The sequence below is a fragment of the Carassius auratus genome, chromosome 22, assembly GCF_003368295.1.
Source record: "Carassius auratus strain Wakin chromosome 22, ASM336829v1, whole genome shotgun sequence".
Classification (NCBI taxonomy): Eukaryota; Metazoa; Chordata; class Actinopteri; order Cypriniformes; family Cyprinidae; genus Carassius; species Carassius auratus.
The window spans coordinates 26,052,013-26,064,173 of record NC_039264.1 but is presented as its reverse complement, the minus strand read 5'-3'; the positions used below and the strand labels follow the sequence as shown (position 1 = coordinate 26,064,173).

At 39.6% G+C, this 12,161-nt stretch overlaps 2 protein-coding genes across 8 annotated transcripts in view; both read right to left on the bottom strand.

The window, feature by feature from the left end:
* LOC113040175 (high choriolytic enzyme 1-like) overlaps nucleotides 1-8,107 on the bottom strand; it is a 25,385-nt gene extending 17,278 nt beyond the window's left edge. For 2 of the 6 annotated variants that reach the window (XR_003275161.1, XM_026198474.1), the window contains exon 1: nucleotides 66-190. Coding sequence is in view for 5 of the 6 variants with exons in the window: in XM_026198474.1 (XP_026054259.1) it covers nucleotides 66-134 (69 nt within the window). In the remaining variant the exon portion in view is untranslated. Of the gene's footprint in view, nucleotides 1-65; nucleotides 191-6,701; nucleotides 7,240-7,337; nucleotides 7,456-7,538; nucleotides 7,680-7,799; nucleotides 7,879-7,958 lie in introns of those variants that run through there. The other 4 variants (XM_026198471.1, XM_026198475.1, XM_026198472.1 and 1 more) reach the window with 4 other exon arrangements.
* Nucleotides 8,096-12,161, bottom strand: LOC113040178 (zinc metalloproteinase nas-4-like). 2 transcript variants are annotated; one of them, XM_026198479.1, is made up of 4 exons: nucleotides 11,972-12,161; nucleotides 10,790-10,895; nucleotides 10,568-10,692; nucleotides 8,096-8,221 (listed from the first exon to the last, which is right to left on the bottom strand). In XM_026198479.1, exons 1-4 carry the CDS (start codon nucleotides 12,030-12,032, stop codon nucleotides 8,202-8,204), a joined length of 312 nt encoding a protein of 103 aa, XP_026054264.1. In that variant the 5' UTR covers nucleotides 12,033-12,161; the 3' UTR covers nucleotides 8,096-8,201. The 2 variants fall into 2 exon arrangements, with proteins under 2 accessions (XP_026054264.1, XP_026054263.1); XM_026198478.1 differs by lacking the exon at nucleotides 8,096-8,221 and having other exon boundaries at nucleotides 10,052-10,692.

Below are 12,161 nucleotides of genomic sequence, written 5' to 3'. Positions count from 1 at the left end.
GAGATGATAAAATAACTTTTTTAGGAACATTCATAATTTAAGGGAAAGTCTAGACCTGATCTTACCATGAGAGAAGACGCCTGTGAGACGCCAAACAGCAGCAGCAGGATGGAGAGGGGGGCTCTTGTGTCCATGTCGTCTCAGTGTGTAGAGATGTTCAGAATGCTCTTGTGCTGAGCTTTGGTGTCTGTGAGCGATTCTGTCAAGACTTTATATTCACCTGAGTAGGTAGGTCTACTGGAGGATTATGGGTAGGGTCTTAACATCAAGAGTCTAAAATGTGTGTACCTTCAGGGAGGAAACTCAGACCTCACCTGTTGGTCCAAAACCTTTAAAAGTAACATCAAATACCCTGGTTAGTTTAAGTAATCCACTAAAATGGACTTTACTAAGTGCCAAAAACAGTGGTGTACAGGGAGAGGATTCATTTGTAATATACTTACAGTTTACTAGTGGTGGTTACATAACAAAAAAAAAATACATAAAAACCAACCCCTCAGAGGACTTCAAATGATGCCAATCCTGAAACAACATACAGAACTACCAAATTTTACTTAAAGTTTGATTGCATCGTACAATAATTGCTGTTAATAGTGTTCATCGTCTGCTTGATTACGTCTTTAATTGATTTTTCTGTACATTTCTACCATATGTACATAAACTGAGTTACCACTGATAAGCTACTACTAAATAATATTTAAACTATTTTTTTTGCAGCAATTTGTAATGTAAAAATCACTATACACATAAACTTGAATTGATTTTAAAATGTTATTTTACAGTTGCGTATTTTTCTTTGTAGTTCAGATGATAAATTATTTTGTTTATGCAACAAAAAAATGTTTTTAATGTGCCTATTATGATATTAGCTATATTGATACATTTTCCTTAATCTCTGAAAAAAAAAAAAAATTGTGACAATGGTTAATCCAAGATACTCAGGCAGGAATAAGGAAACAGCAAACAAGGCAACAAGAAATTGCTAGACTAAACTAGAACTAGAAACTAAGTTCCGTAAAGCAGCTATGTGTCACACACAGAAGACAACGGAGACAGATGTTAAATCAAAGCCAGGACAGTTTATTGAATTGAATTATTAGAATTGAATTTATTGAATTGAATTATTAGAAAGGATGGGAATATTTAGCAAATGACAGATGAATGGCAGTCCAGGGAGACGCTGCAGGCACACAGACACACACCAGAGCCACCAGAAGTAGAAAGGTAGTTGGTTTTCCAAAGTTTCCACTTGACAATTGAGGAGAGAATTCTCCAAGGGGTAAGAGAGAGTCAGGTTTAGTCCACAGAGTTACTCTAGGCAACATAGACGAGACCGGACAGTGTCTTGGAGTTTGTGGCTGGCTTTTGTAGTGAGTGTGTGATGAGGGGTGACGGGTGCTGCAAATTAAAAGTCAGGTGATTGTGATCTGGGGTAATTGGTTGTGAGTGCAGGAGGACCTGGCAAATCCGTGACAGTACCACCGCCCTGAGTGTCCGCTCATGAGGAACGCAGAGATCTGGTGCTGGGTTTACCAGGGTGGGGAGGAGGAGCTCTGGATTGAGGATGTCGTCCCAGGGTTCTCAAGAGTGCTCCTGGGGACCGAAACCTTCCCAATCTACCAGGTACTCCAGCCGGAGACACTCTGGATTGAGGATGTCGTCAGGGTTCCCAAGACCTGCTCCTGGGACCCCAAACTGCACGTTTTCTTTGTCTCCCTAATTACTCCATCTGATTCACCCAGACACCATTGGACCCATGGATGCCGGATGGTGTAGATCAGTGGTTCCCAAACCCATGTGAATGAGTTGAATCAGATGGGTTTAATAGATGGTGGCTTCTTCGTCAAGAGGTGGGGGGGGGGGGTGGCTTGAGTTGTGAAACGTGAAATACGGGGTGAATCCGGTAGTGTGGAGGGAGACAGAGCTGGAAGGCTACCGGATAGACCTCCATGATGACGATGAATGGTCTTATATACTTGGGTCTCAGCTTCCGGCAGGGCAGGGGGAGACGAATGTTCTGTGTCGATAGCCACACCTTTTCCCCGACTTTGAATTTGGGTGCCAGGGCACGTCTAGCGTCCACCTGCCACTGGTTGCGACGAACAGCTGTCTGGAGATGATGGTGTGCTGAGTCCCAGACCCTCTCGCTCTCTCGGAACCAGTGCTGTACAGATGTTACTTCGCTGGGTTCCTCGGTCATCAAGAACATGGGCGGTTGATAGCTGAGCACCTACTGAAAGGGGGAGAGGCCGGTGGTCTGTTGGCGAAGAGAGTTTTGTGCATATTCGGCCCATGGCAGGAACTGGCTCCAAGAGTCCTGTGCCCGGTTGCATGAAATTCCTTAAGCTAAGAAATCCCTTAGATATGAGGTTAAGGGTACCCTTAGTGAAACTTGGGTTGCAAGAAAAAAATCCTAAGGGTTTCCTTAAGGAACTTGAGGCTGTTATTAAGTTTTTCCCCTTAATCATCTGTGTTCCCTTAAGCGTTGCTACAAATTCCTTAGTGACCATTTCACCTTTATAAATTTAAGGGACCAAAACAGCTCCCTTAAGTCAACTTAAACTCAAAATACGTAACTGATTTAGTGTTAATTGAAGAGGAGGAAATACCAAGGCATGTTTTTAATGATCGTAATAATCCCTTGGAGACGATGAATGGTTGATGAAAGGCTGAAAAGTATTATTATTATTATTACTATAACCACTTACGAAAACAATAATTCCCTTTTCGTCCTCTGTCCAGTTTGGTTTACGTTTTTTGGTTTTCTGTTATGTTTGTACTCTCCATAGCAAAAAAATATTAATACAAGTGTGATTTTAGCAAGGGTTTGGTTCTTTATGTTCTGTTTACTGTTAGAGGTAGTAACTATAGCAACCACAGCAATCTTTGCAGTATGTTGTCAGAAACTACTGTGAAACACTTAGTATAAACACTTAGGTAAGGGTAATAGTTAAGAGGTTTCTTGCAATGCTCTTAATGAAATCCCTTACCTCAGGGAATTTTTCTCCCTCAGGGAAACCCTCACTTAAGGAGTTTCATGCAACCGGGCACTGGTGGCTATGGCAGAATGTTTGGAGGAAGCGACTCACTTGGCCATTGGTCTGGGGGTGATAGCCTGAGGAGAGACTTATGGACACGTCAAGAAGTTTGAAGAATGATTTCCACACTAGAAAGATGAACTGTGGTCCTCTATCTGAAACTATGTCCTCAGGGATGCCGAAATATCTGAACACATGTTGAAATAAAAGTTCAGCACTTTCCATGGCAATCGGTAATCCCTTAAGGGGTATCAGTCTCAGCATTTTATAAAATCAATCCACCACCACGAATATACAGGTGTTACCTCGAGATGGGGGCAAATCTGTGGCAATGTCCACTTCGAGATGTGACCAGGGACGACGTGGGATATAAAGAGGATGGAGTTTTCCAGAGGGCAGATTTTTAGGTGTTTTTGCCATTGCACACTCTTTACACCCCCTCATGAACCTTCTGATGTCCTCTGCCATGTTGGGCCATCAGAAGCAATGTTTTAGCACCGAGAGGGTTTGATGGATGCCGGGATGTCCAGTGCCTGGAGAGACATGAGCTTTGGTTATTAGCGGTGTCCGATGTTGCAAGGGTACATACTTGAGACCAACTGGACAACCTGGCGGAGCATTTGGAATGTCGGGGATGGTGTCTTCCTTACCCCACTCTATAGGACATACAAACACCTTTTCAGGCAGGATGGTTTCGGAGGTGAGGTGTCATCCTCTGAGGAAAACAGTCTAGACAGGGCATCTCCCTTACAGTTCTGGTTCCCCGGGCGATACGAGATGGTGAAATTAAAACTTGTAAAAAAGAGGGCCCACCTGGCTTGTTGAGGGTTTAGTTTCTTTGCCTTGCATAGATACTTCAGGTTCTTATGATCTGTCAGTACCGATGTCATAATTCTTCTCCACCGGGTTGAACTTGTAGGAGTAATTGGTACAAGGATGAAGACGGCATGGGTTCCCCTGTTGCTGGGAAAGTACAGCTACGACACCTGTAGAGAAAGCATCGACTTCAACAGTAAAATACTTGTTAGGGTCAGGATGAATTAGAACGGGTGCCTCACAGAAAGCTTTCTTCACTGTTAAATGCCATATCTGCTTCGTCACTCCAGTTCAAATGTTTGGGCTCACCCTTTAACGCCGATGTCAGTGGGGCGACAATGACACTGTAGTTCCTGATGAATCTGTGGTAAAAGTTGGCAAACCATAGGAATTTTTTAACGTCTTTCACTGCGGTTGGTTTTGGCCAGTTCTTAATGGTGTCGACCTTCCCCTCATCCATACTCACTCCACGTTTGGACATATCATAGCCAAGGAATTTAATCGTTGATTTATGGAACTCACATTTCTCAGCCTTGATAAAGAGGGGTGTGTCAACGTAGCCGTTCCAAGACTTCTTTCACATGCAGGATATGGGCAACAGGATAACTAGAAATGATGAGAATATCATCAATGTAGACAATTACAAAGCGGTTCAGCAGATCACAAAATATGGTACGCATGAAATCTTGGAACACGGACGGTGCGTTGACGAGGTCATATGGCATCACTAAGTATTCCCAGTGGCCAGTATGGGTCTCAAACGCCATCTTCCACTTGTAACCATCACATATTCTGATTCAGTTATAGGCACTAAGTAAATCAAATTTTGTAAAAATGTTAGCACCACGGACCTGTTCTAGCCATAGAAGGATGGGAATATTTAGCAAATGAGAGATGAATGGAAGTCCAGGGAGATGCCGCAGGCACACAGACACACTCCAGAGCCACCAAAAGTAGAAAGGTAGTTGGTTTTCTAAAGTATCCACTTGACGATGATGATATAATTCTCCAAGGGGTAAGAGAGAGTCAGGTTTATTCTACACAGTAACTCTAGGCAACATAGAGGAGACCAGACAGTGTCTTGGTGTTTGTGGCTGGCCTTTGTAGTGAGTGTGTGATGAGGAGTGACAGGAGCTGCAAATTAAAAGACAGGTGATTGTGATCTGGTGCAATTGGTTGTGAATGCAGGAGGACCTGACAAATCCGTGACACTATCATTGGGTTAGTGATAAAAGCAGAACAATATTAGAGACAAAACAGAAACACGGATATAACACTAGTTCAGACAGGACCACTTTGGCAAGTTACTTGAGTTTACTGAACACAATTTATCCTTGCCGGTATGGTTCCTTATGGGGGTTCTTGCTCCAAAATTAATTGAACATACATATGTGTTAACAGTAACCCCACAGAACCATCAGTTTGGAATTACATTGGCAAGACACTTCGTAATGTCTTTAAAAGCGAATAGTAGTAATTGTGTAAATTTGGCCGTCAGACATCTATACTGTAGCTTGTTTATGAGGTTATGATAGTGATAGAGGTTATGAAAGTGATCTGGAACAAAAGAAGACGACAACCAAAAGGTGTACAGTAATATGCTCATGCTTATAATGGGGAGGGAGGGGTTTGTATGGGGTTTCAGAGGAGGGTGGGTGATTTAAAGTTCGGGGCTCTTACAGCCTGGGGGAAAAAACTGTTGAGAAGTCTGGCGGAGCAGGCTCTGATGCTGTAGCACAGTCTTCCTGATAAAAGGAGATGGAAGAGACTGTTGGGGAAGGATGGGTGGGGTCCTTCACAATACTTTTGGCTTTGCTGGAGCATCGTATAAGCAAAATGTCGAGAGAGGGGCACTGACTTTAATCCAGTATTCATTATTGTGGCATGGGAGGCGTGGTTCAGCGAGGTCTGCGACGGGAGAGAAGGCAAGGAGATGAGTGGTGGTAAGTGGGTCAAGTGGAAAACGACTTACACCTGGTTCTGATTGCTGTGATTAGCGTTGGGGAGGCAGTATTTAAGACAGCTGAGAGACGGCGAGAGAGCTGAGGACTCGTGGGACCGGGAAGCCAGAGAGAAGAAAGCACTGTAAATTGAAAACCGTGAAGTGAATGAAGTGTATGCGCGTGTGGTGCGAAATTGTTTGTTTTTGAGTTTATAATAAATTCCCAGTCAGTACACCGGCCCGACCCGACACCGACCCGACTCAGTACACCGGTCTCCTTCCTTCAAACACAGCTGAACCTGAGTTTATTGTTACAATTATATAACTGTAACCATAACTGTGACTTGAATATGTTTCGGTCAACAGCTAAAAAAATAAAAATGCTTCCTGTTTCCAAATATATATTTGGACCTAACAGTACCTTCCATTAGCAAAAATAACTTGCAATTTAATTTGGTGATTGAGACATGAGTAGCGTTGACACAAAAGCTTATGAGTGACAAGTAGCAGATATGATTTTAAAAACCCTGGTAGTGTTTCACATTTTCCACTGTGAAAATATTAACACTTTTACATTAGTAGGACAATCAAACAACCACAAACATTAACTGTGATATTCCGTTGCACATTAAAATGATATAGCATGCATCATGAAGGGAATGTAATTTACACAATTATTCAGAGAAGGTTAATTTTAAACTGTATATCAGTAATTTTATTAATATCGGGCTAAAGTTTTTAAAGGACAGATTCCCTGAATATGGAACATCAACTGCGAAAATAAAACGGAGAATTGAGCACTAATATACTCCAGGTATTAAGCAGTGATTAGCCCTCCTTTTCTAATCTATAATAATCAAGCACATAATCAATGTGACACTGATGAATTATAAAGAAAACATGAGTTTGTCTTGCAGTTTAGCTTTATTTTTCCCAACACACATTTCAGAAATTCAACACCATCAAAAGACAAAAACATAACCTTACACCAATTTTCATCTACATATTAACTATCCTGATATTGTGCTTTGGTTGTGTGAAATGTGTCATCTTCAACATCCATACAGCTTGTTGATCCTCAGGATGTCGATGTTGGACATTCCCTGCCTCTGTCCAATTTGTACTGTTCTATCAGGAATGGGTGTGATGGTTTCCAGCCCGGGCTGGATGGAGAAGGCTGTTCTTTCATAATGCATGATGGAAGTGTAGTCGTATGGAGTGTTTTGGTTGTTGGTGTTTTGTTTCTGGAAGTTGTAGGCCATATCAGGAGAGATGTTCTGCCAGTTGATCTTGACGTACTGGTCACGATCGCTCCTGGTTTGCTCGTGGTAAAAGCCCAGGGCATGATTAAGCTCATGCTGAACGATGCCGTTATACACACAGCCTTGCCTGTTGAAGGAGACCACCTGCTGACCACCAGTTCTGCCAAGAGAAGAGTAGCACCTGAGAGGAGAGAAGAAGTAAAGAGGTTATTTATTTATTTATTTATATAAATAAAGACTGATAAATGTTTCTTGTTAATGCTGTATGATTGTTCTCACCCATCTTTGTTCTCAATACTGATGTAGTCGGCCTGAGTTGATCTGGCCACAAAGCGGATGCAGGTTTTGGAGTGAAAGGTGGACATGGCGTTCGCAATCACTGATCTCTCATAACTGGCTGCAAACAAAAAGGACGAGAGATTTAAAATGAGATCTACATGACTCATAGATATGTTCAATGAATGAAGGAGATTCACTCACAGAATTCACTGCTCACGACGTAAGGGACCTCCACTATGTTGTTAGAGTTTTTCTTCCAGAAACAGTTGTTGTTAAAGCAGTAGAGAGCATTTCTGGTTTTGGGAAACACCAGATCTCCTTCAATCAAGACTTCAGAAGATCCTGTATTTAAAGAGAAACATATTTATGAAATAGTAAAACCTATTTATACATCTTGACTGTTTTTTACCCTTATTTTCTGAAACACTGATGCATTTACAAGGAATCTACAAGGTGCCTGACCATTATTGGACTCCAAAATCCTTGTAGTGATGTCCAGAGGTTCAGGCTCTGACACAAACACTCCTTCAAACCTTTCCTCCTGGAGGCAGAAACAGAGATGATAAAATGACTTATTTGAGGAACATTCATAATTTAAGGAAAAGACTAGATGGATTTTACCATGAGAGAAGACGCCTGTGAGACGCCAAACAGCAGCAGCAGGATGGAGAGGGAGGCTCTTGTGTCCATGTTGTCTCAGTGTATATAAATGTTCAGGATGCTTCTGTGCTGAGCTTTGCTGTCTCTGTGCTGTCAGACCTGGACTTTATATTCACCTGAGTAGGTGGTTCTGCTGGTGGATTATGTGTAGAGACTTAGTGTCCAAAGACTAATGTGTGTAACCAAAGGGAAGAAACTCTGACCTCACCTATTAGTCCAAATCCCTGCAGAAACAGAAAATACAACTTTACATTATATATTGGTTTTAACACTAAAGTCCCACAATTGTAGCATACAGGAGGGTCCACAGAATATTGAGCACTGAAAAGAAAAAGTAGTTTAGGTAGTTTGGATGCAGTATAATAATTGGACAAAATGTTTATTTGGTCTTTCCGATGTTGGTTCTTCAGATGTTCACCCTTATGTATAGTGTGGATTTTCTTGATCTAAATTAAATGTAATTAATTTAAACATCATAGAAGTACAATTTAAACCATGCTAATGAACTTCCATTAATGCAATCAAAGTTTTCAAGTCTATGCAAAAGAATGTTGTGGTCAATAGCGTCGAACTTCTTTGGGGTCAAGTGGTGGTTTTTTGAGAGGCTTAATAACAGCCCGTTTAAAGGTTTTGGGGACATATCCTAATGACAATGAGGAATTAATAATAGTCAGAAGGGGATTTTTGACTTCTGGAAACACCTTTTCTATGAGCTTAGATGGAATAGGGTCTAACATAGTGTACATGTTGTTGGTTTAGATCAGTAATTCTTAAAGTGTGGTCCGCGATCGCCCCCTAGGGGTCCGCGAAAAAATGACCTAAACTAGTCAAGTGTTTTTAAAATCGTCAATTAAGCAGATTTTTAATGTACTTGCGAAACAGTTCTTGCAATTCTGTTTTAATAACTTGCAGAATCTGCCCTCAAAGTGCTCATGCCCTTCCCAACTCCATATAACTGTGAAGTTGGGTTTTCCACACTGGTTGGTTTGAAAACAAAACAGCGCAACAGACTAAACGTGGAGTCTAGTATGAGACTGAAACTCTCCTCTTTGGAGCCAGACATTCAGAAACTGATGTGTGATAAGCAGCACTACCCGTCTCATTAATATTCACTTTAAGTTTTAGATGGAAATCTCAAAATCTAAAATCCACAGATCTATTAGTTTTGTAATGTACTAGTTTTTGTTTCATGTGTAAAATCCCAGTAATTTCAGTGATATTGGACATTGAGGGGAACATTCTTTTCATCATTTTATTGTTACCTAGTTACAACCATAGACTTCCTATACCCACCACCTCAGTTTTAAACTAATGGCTCTTTGGAATGGCATGTTGGCAAGTGGGACCTAGGCTGTTACAGTATGTTTAATTGCAGTTTTTTTTCCACATGTGCAGTTTGTTGTTCATATTAAGCTGCAACTCATTTCACATTTACTTTTTCAAATTAAATAAACATTAATATAATAATTTCTGATCATATCATTGCATTTGTGTTTGAATAATTAGTTTCTGACTTGAAACTGTTGCATATCAAATGTAAATTTAGCTTATCCTTCCTATTTTGTTGGTTTTGGGGGGCGTGTTAGAGTGGGATTCTGTTAGGTGGTCCTCAGAAAAGAATTGGAAGATAAAGTGGTCCTTGGGCTGAAAAAGTTTGAGAAACACTGGTTTAGATGATTTAACAAGTTCTTCTACAAGTATTCAATTCTTCCTCTCCTATAGTAGAGAATGAGTGGAACTGTTCCTCAGTGGATCTATAGTGTACTGTCTGAAAAGATACTGTAGCTGATGGCTGCATGGTTACAATTTTATCTCTAATAGTATCAATCTTAGAAGTAAAGTAGTTCATAAAGTCATTGCTGCTGTGCTGCTGGGAAATGTCAACACTTGTTGATGCTTTATTTTTCGTTAATTTAGCCACTGTATTGAATAAATACCTGGGGTTATGTTTGGTTTCTTCTAAAAGAGACAAAAAGTAATCAGATCTAGCAGTTTTTAATGCTTTTATTTAGGATAGTTTACTTTCCCACCAAGCAATATAAAATACCACTAGTTTTGTTTTCCTCCAGCTGTGCTCCATTTTCCATACTCTCGGTGTGAGTGTGTAAAAAATAATTTTACATAATTTTTCACAAACATTTCCATAAATTTAGCTAAAATTAGAGCTCCCCTTCTAATTTATCCTTCCTTTAAGACCCTGCCATCAACCAGCAAGCCCTATGTAAATATTATAAAATGCATAAGAGCAATAAGAACATAATAAAAACAGTGATGGAAGACGACTTCTCTCCAACACAATGTTTAATAATGAAAATGTACACATAATGTACTTGTGCTTACTATATCTATCTGGTATCTACCAGTGAAACTATAACAGAAACCTAAAATAACAACATTTAGGCTTTTATCGAAAAAATTAAAATCTATATTTTCTTTTAGTTATTTAATTGGATTTGTTTTAAATAATGAACGATGAGAAAAAGATGACTAATGAAATCTTGTCCTCTTTAATATGAATCTGGCTCTCATGAGAAAATGTTGCATTTATGATCTTGATGATCTTGACGTACTGGTCACAACTTCTCCTGGTTTGCTCATGGTAGAAGCCCAGGGCATGACTGAGCTCATGCTGATCGATGCCGTGTTGAAGGAGACCACCTGCTTGCCACCAGTTCTGCCAAGAGAAGAGTAGCACCTGAGAGGAGAGAAACAAGAGACATTATACAATATCAACCTGATTTAAAGTTGTGTTGTAAAACAGTGTCCTTCTGATATTGTATGATTGTTCTCACCCATCTTTCTTCTCAATACTGATGTAGTCGGCCTGAGTTGATCTGACCACAAAGCGGATGCAGTTTTTGGAGTGATTGTTCACAATCACTGATCTGTCATAACTGGCTGCAAACAAAAGACAACAGATTTAAAATGAGATCTACATGAATCAGAGACATGTTCAATGAATGAAGGAGATTCACTCACATAATTTACTATGAAATCACTATGTAAGGGACCTCCACTATGTTATTAGAGTTTTTCTTCCAGAAACAATTGTTGTTAAAGCAGTAGAGAGCATTTCTGGTTATGGGAAACACTAGATCTCTTTTGCTTTGTAATAATCAGACTAAAATAATCTTATGAAATAATCAACACTGCATTGATAATTTCTCATTTTTGAATCTTGTTGTTCTTTAAATGATCACTTCAGATTGTTGATCTAAACTAAATACTCTGACAATATAGTGATTTGAAAGATCTGTTTCTTGAGGAAGACGTTCAATTACTGTCCGTTGTACTTGATTGCTCTAGATCGGAGATATGTCTAAATAATAGGTTCACAAAAGTATGGTGGAGAAAAAGTTGGTATTGTAAAAAAATATTATTGCTCAGGTTGACAGTTGTATGTGTTCATTTATTTATTTCTTCTTGTGGTATAGTATGAGTGTGGGTGTCTTTAAAAGGTATCCCATGCAAAAAACGGTCTTAACTTTTAATGATAATTCTGGGAAAACTGTATATGGTGACACTTACATATACAGAAACATCCCTGCACTCCATTGTTTCGATGCACTTAAAATCCATGTAAACTTCAGAATTTATTGCCAACTATGTTTAAACGCACATGGGAATTGTCTTATAGTGAAAGAAACCTTACAGTGCACAGACAGGGTGACACATGACAAAAACAACAAAATAAAAACAAGTGATATAAAAAATAAATATGTAAAACAATATGCAATAAATGAATGTGGTCAAGATGTTTAAATATGTTCAATTTCATCAGTATGTTTCTCTTCAAATAAAGGATCTTCTGAACTGAAGTCTTGATTGGAGCTGGTGTTTCCCAAAACCATGAATACTCTCTACTGCTTAAACAACAACTGTTTCAACTTAATTTTATATTGTTTGTGGGGTTTTTTATTAGTGAGCTGGTAGTATTGCATCATAAAGGTGTTTATTTTGCAAAAAAGACTTACTTAAAAAAGGGACATGAAATACGGAAAAAAGTGTTTCAGTGTGAAATCCTACCTGTATCATGTTAAGCAAATAAAGTCATATATTTACCATAAACTCCAAAATATAAATTACAAGAAAATCCCCAAAAATGTTTGTTTGCGAATTGACCCCATACAATTGAACGCTTAGGGCTTGCTCTTTGGCGATAAA

Bases quoted from the DNA above. Each gene is read 5' to 3' on its own strand.
- LOC113040178 (XM_026198478.1), bottom strand. From the start codon at position 12,032: ATGATACAGGTAGGATTTCACACTGAAACACTTTTTTCCGTATTTCAT. The intron at 10,896-11,971 runs GTAAGTCTTTTT...TTTTGTTTGCAG, and splicing joins ATTTCATGTCCCTTTTTTAA to CCAGTTATGACAGATCAGTG. The intron at 10,693-10,789 runs GTGAGAACAATC...CTCTCCTCTCAG, and splicing joins AGTATTGAGAAGAAAGATGG to GTGCTACTCTTCTCTTGGCA.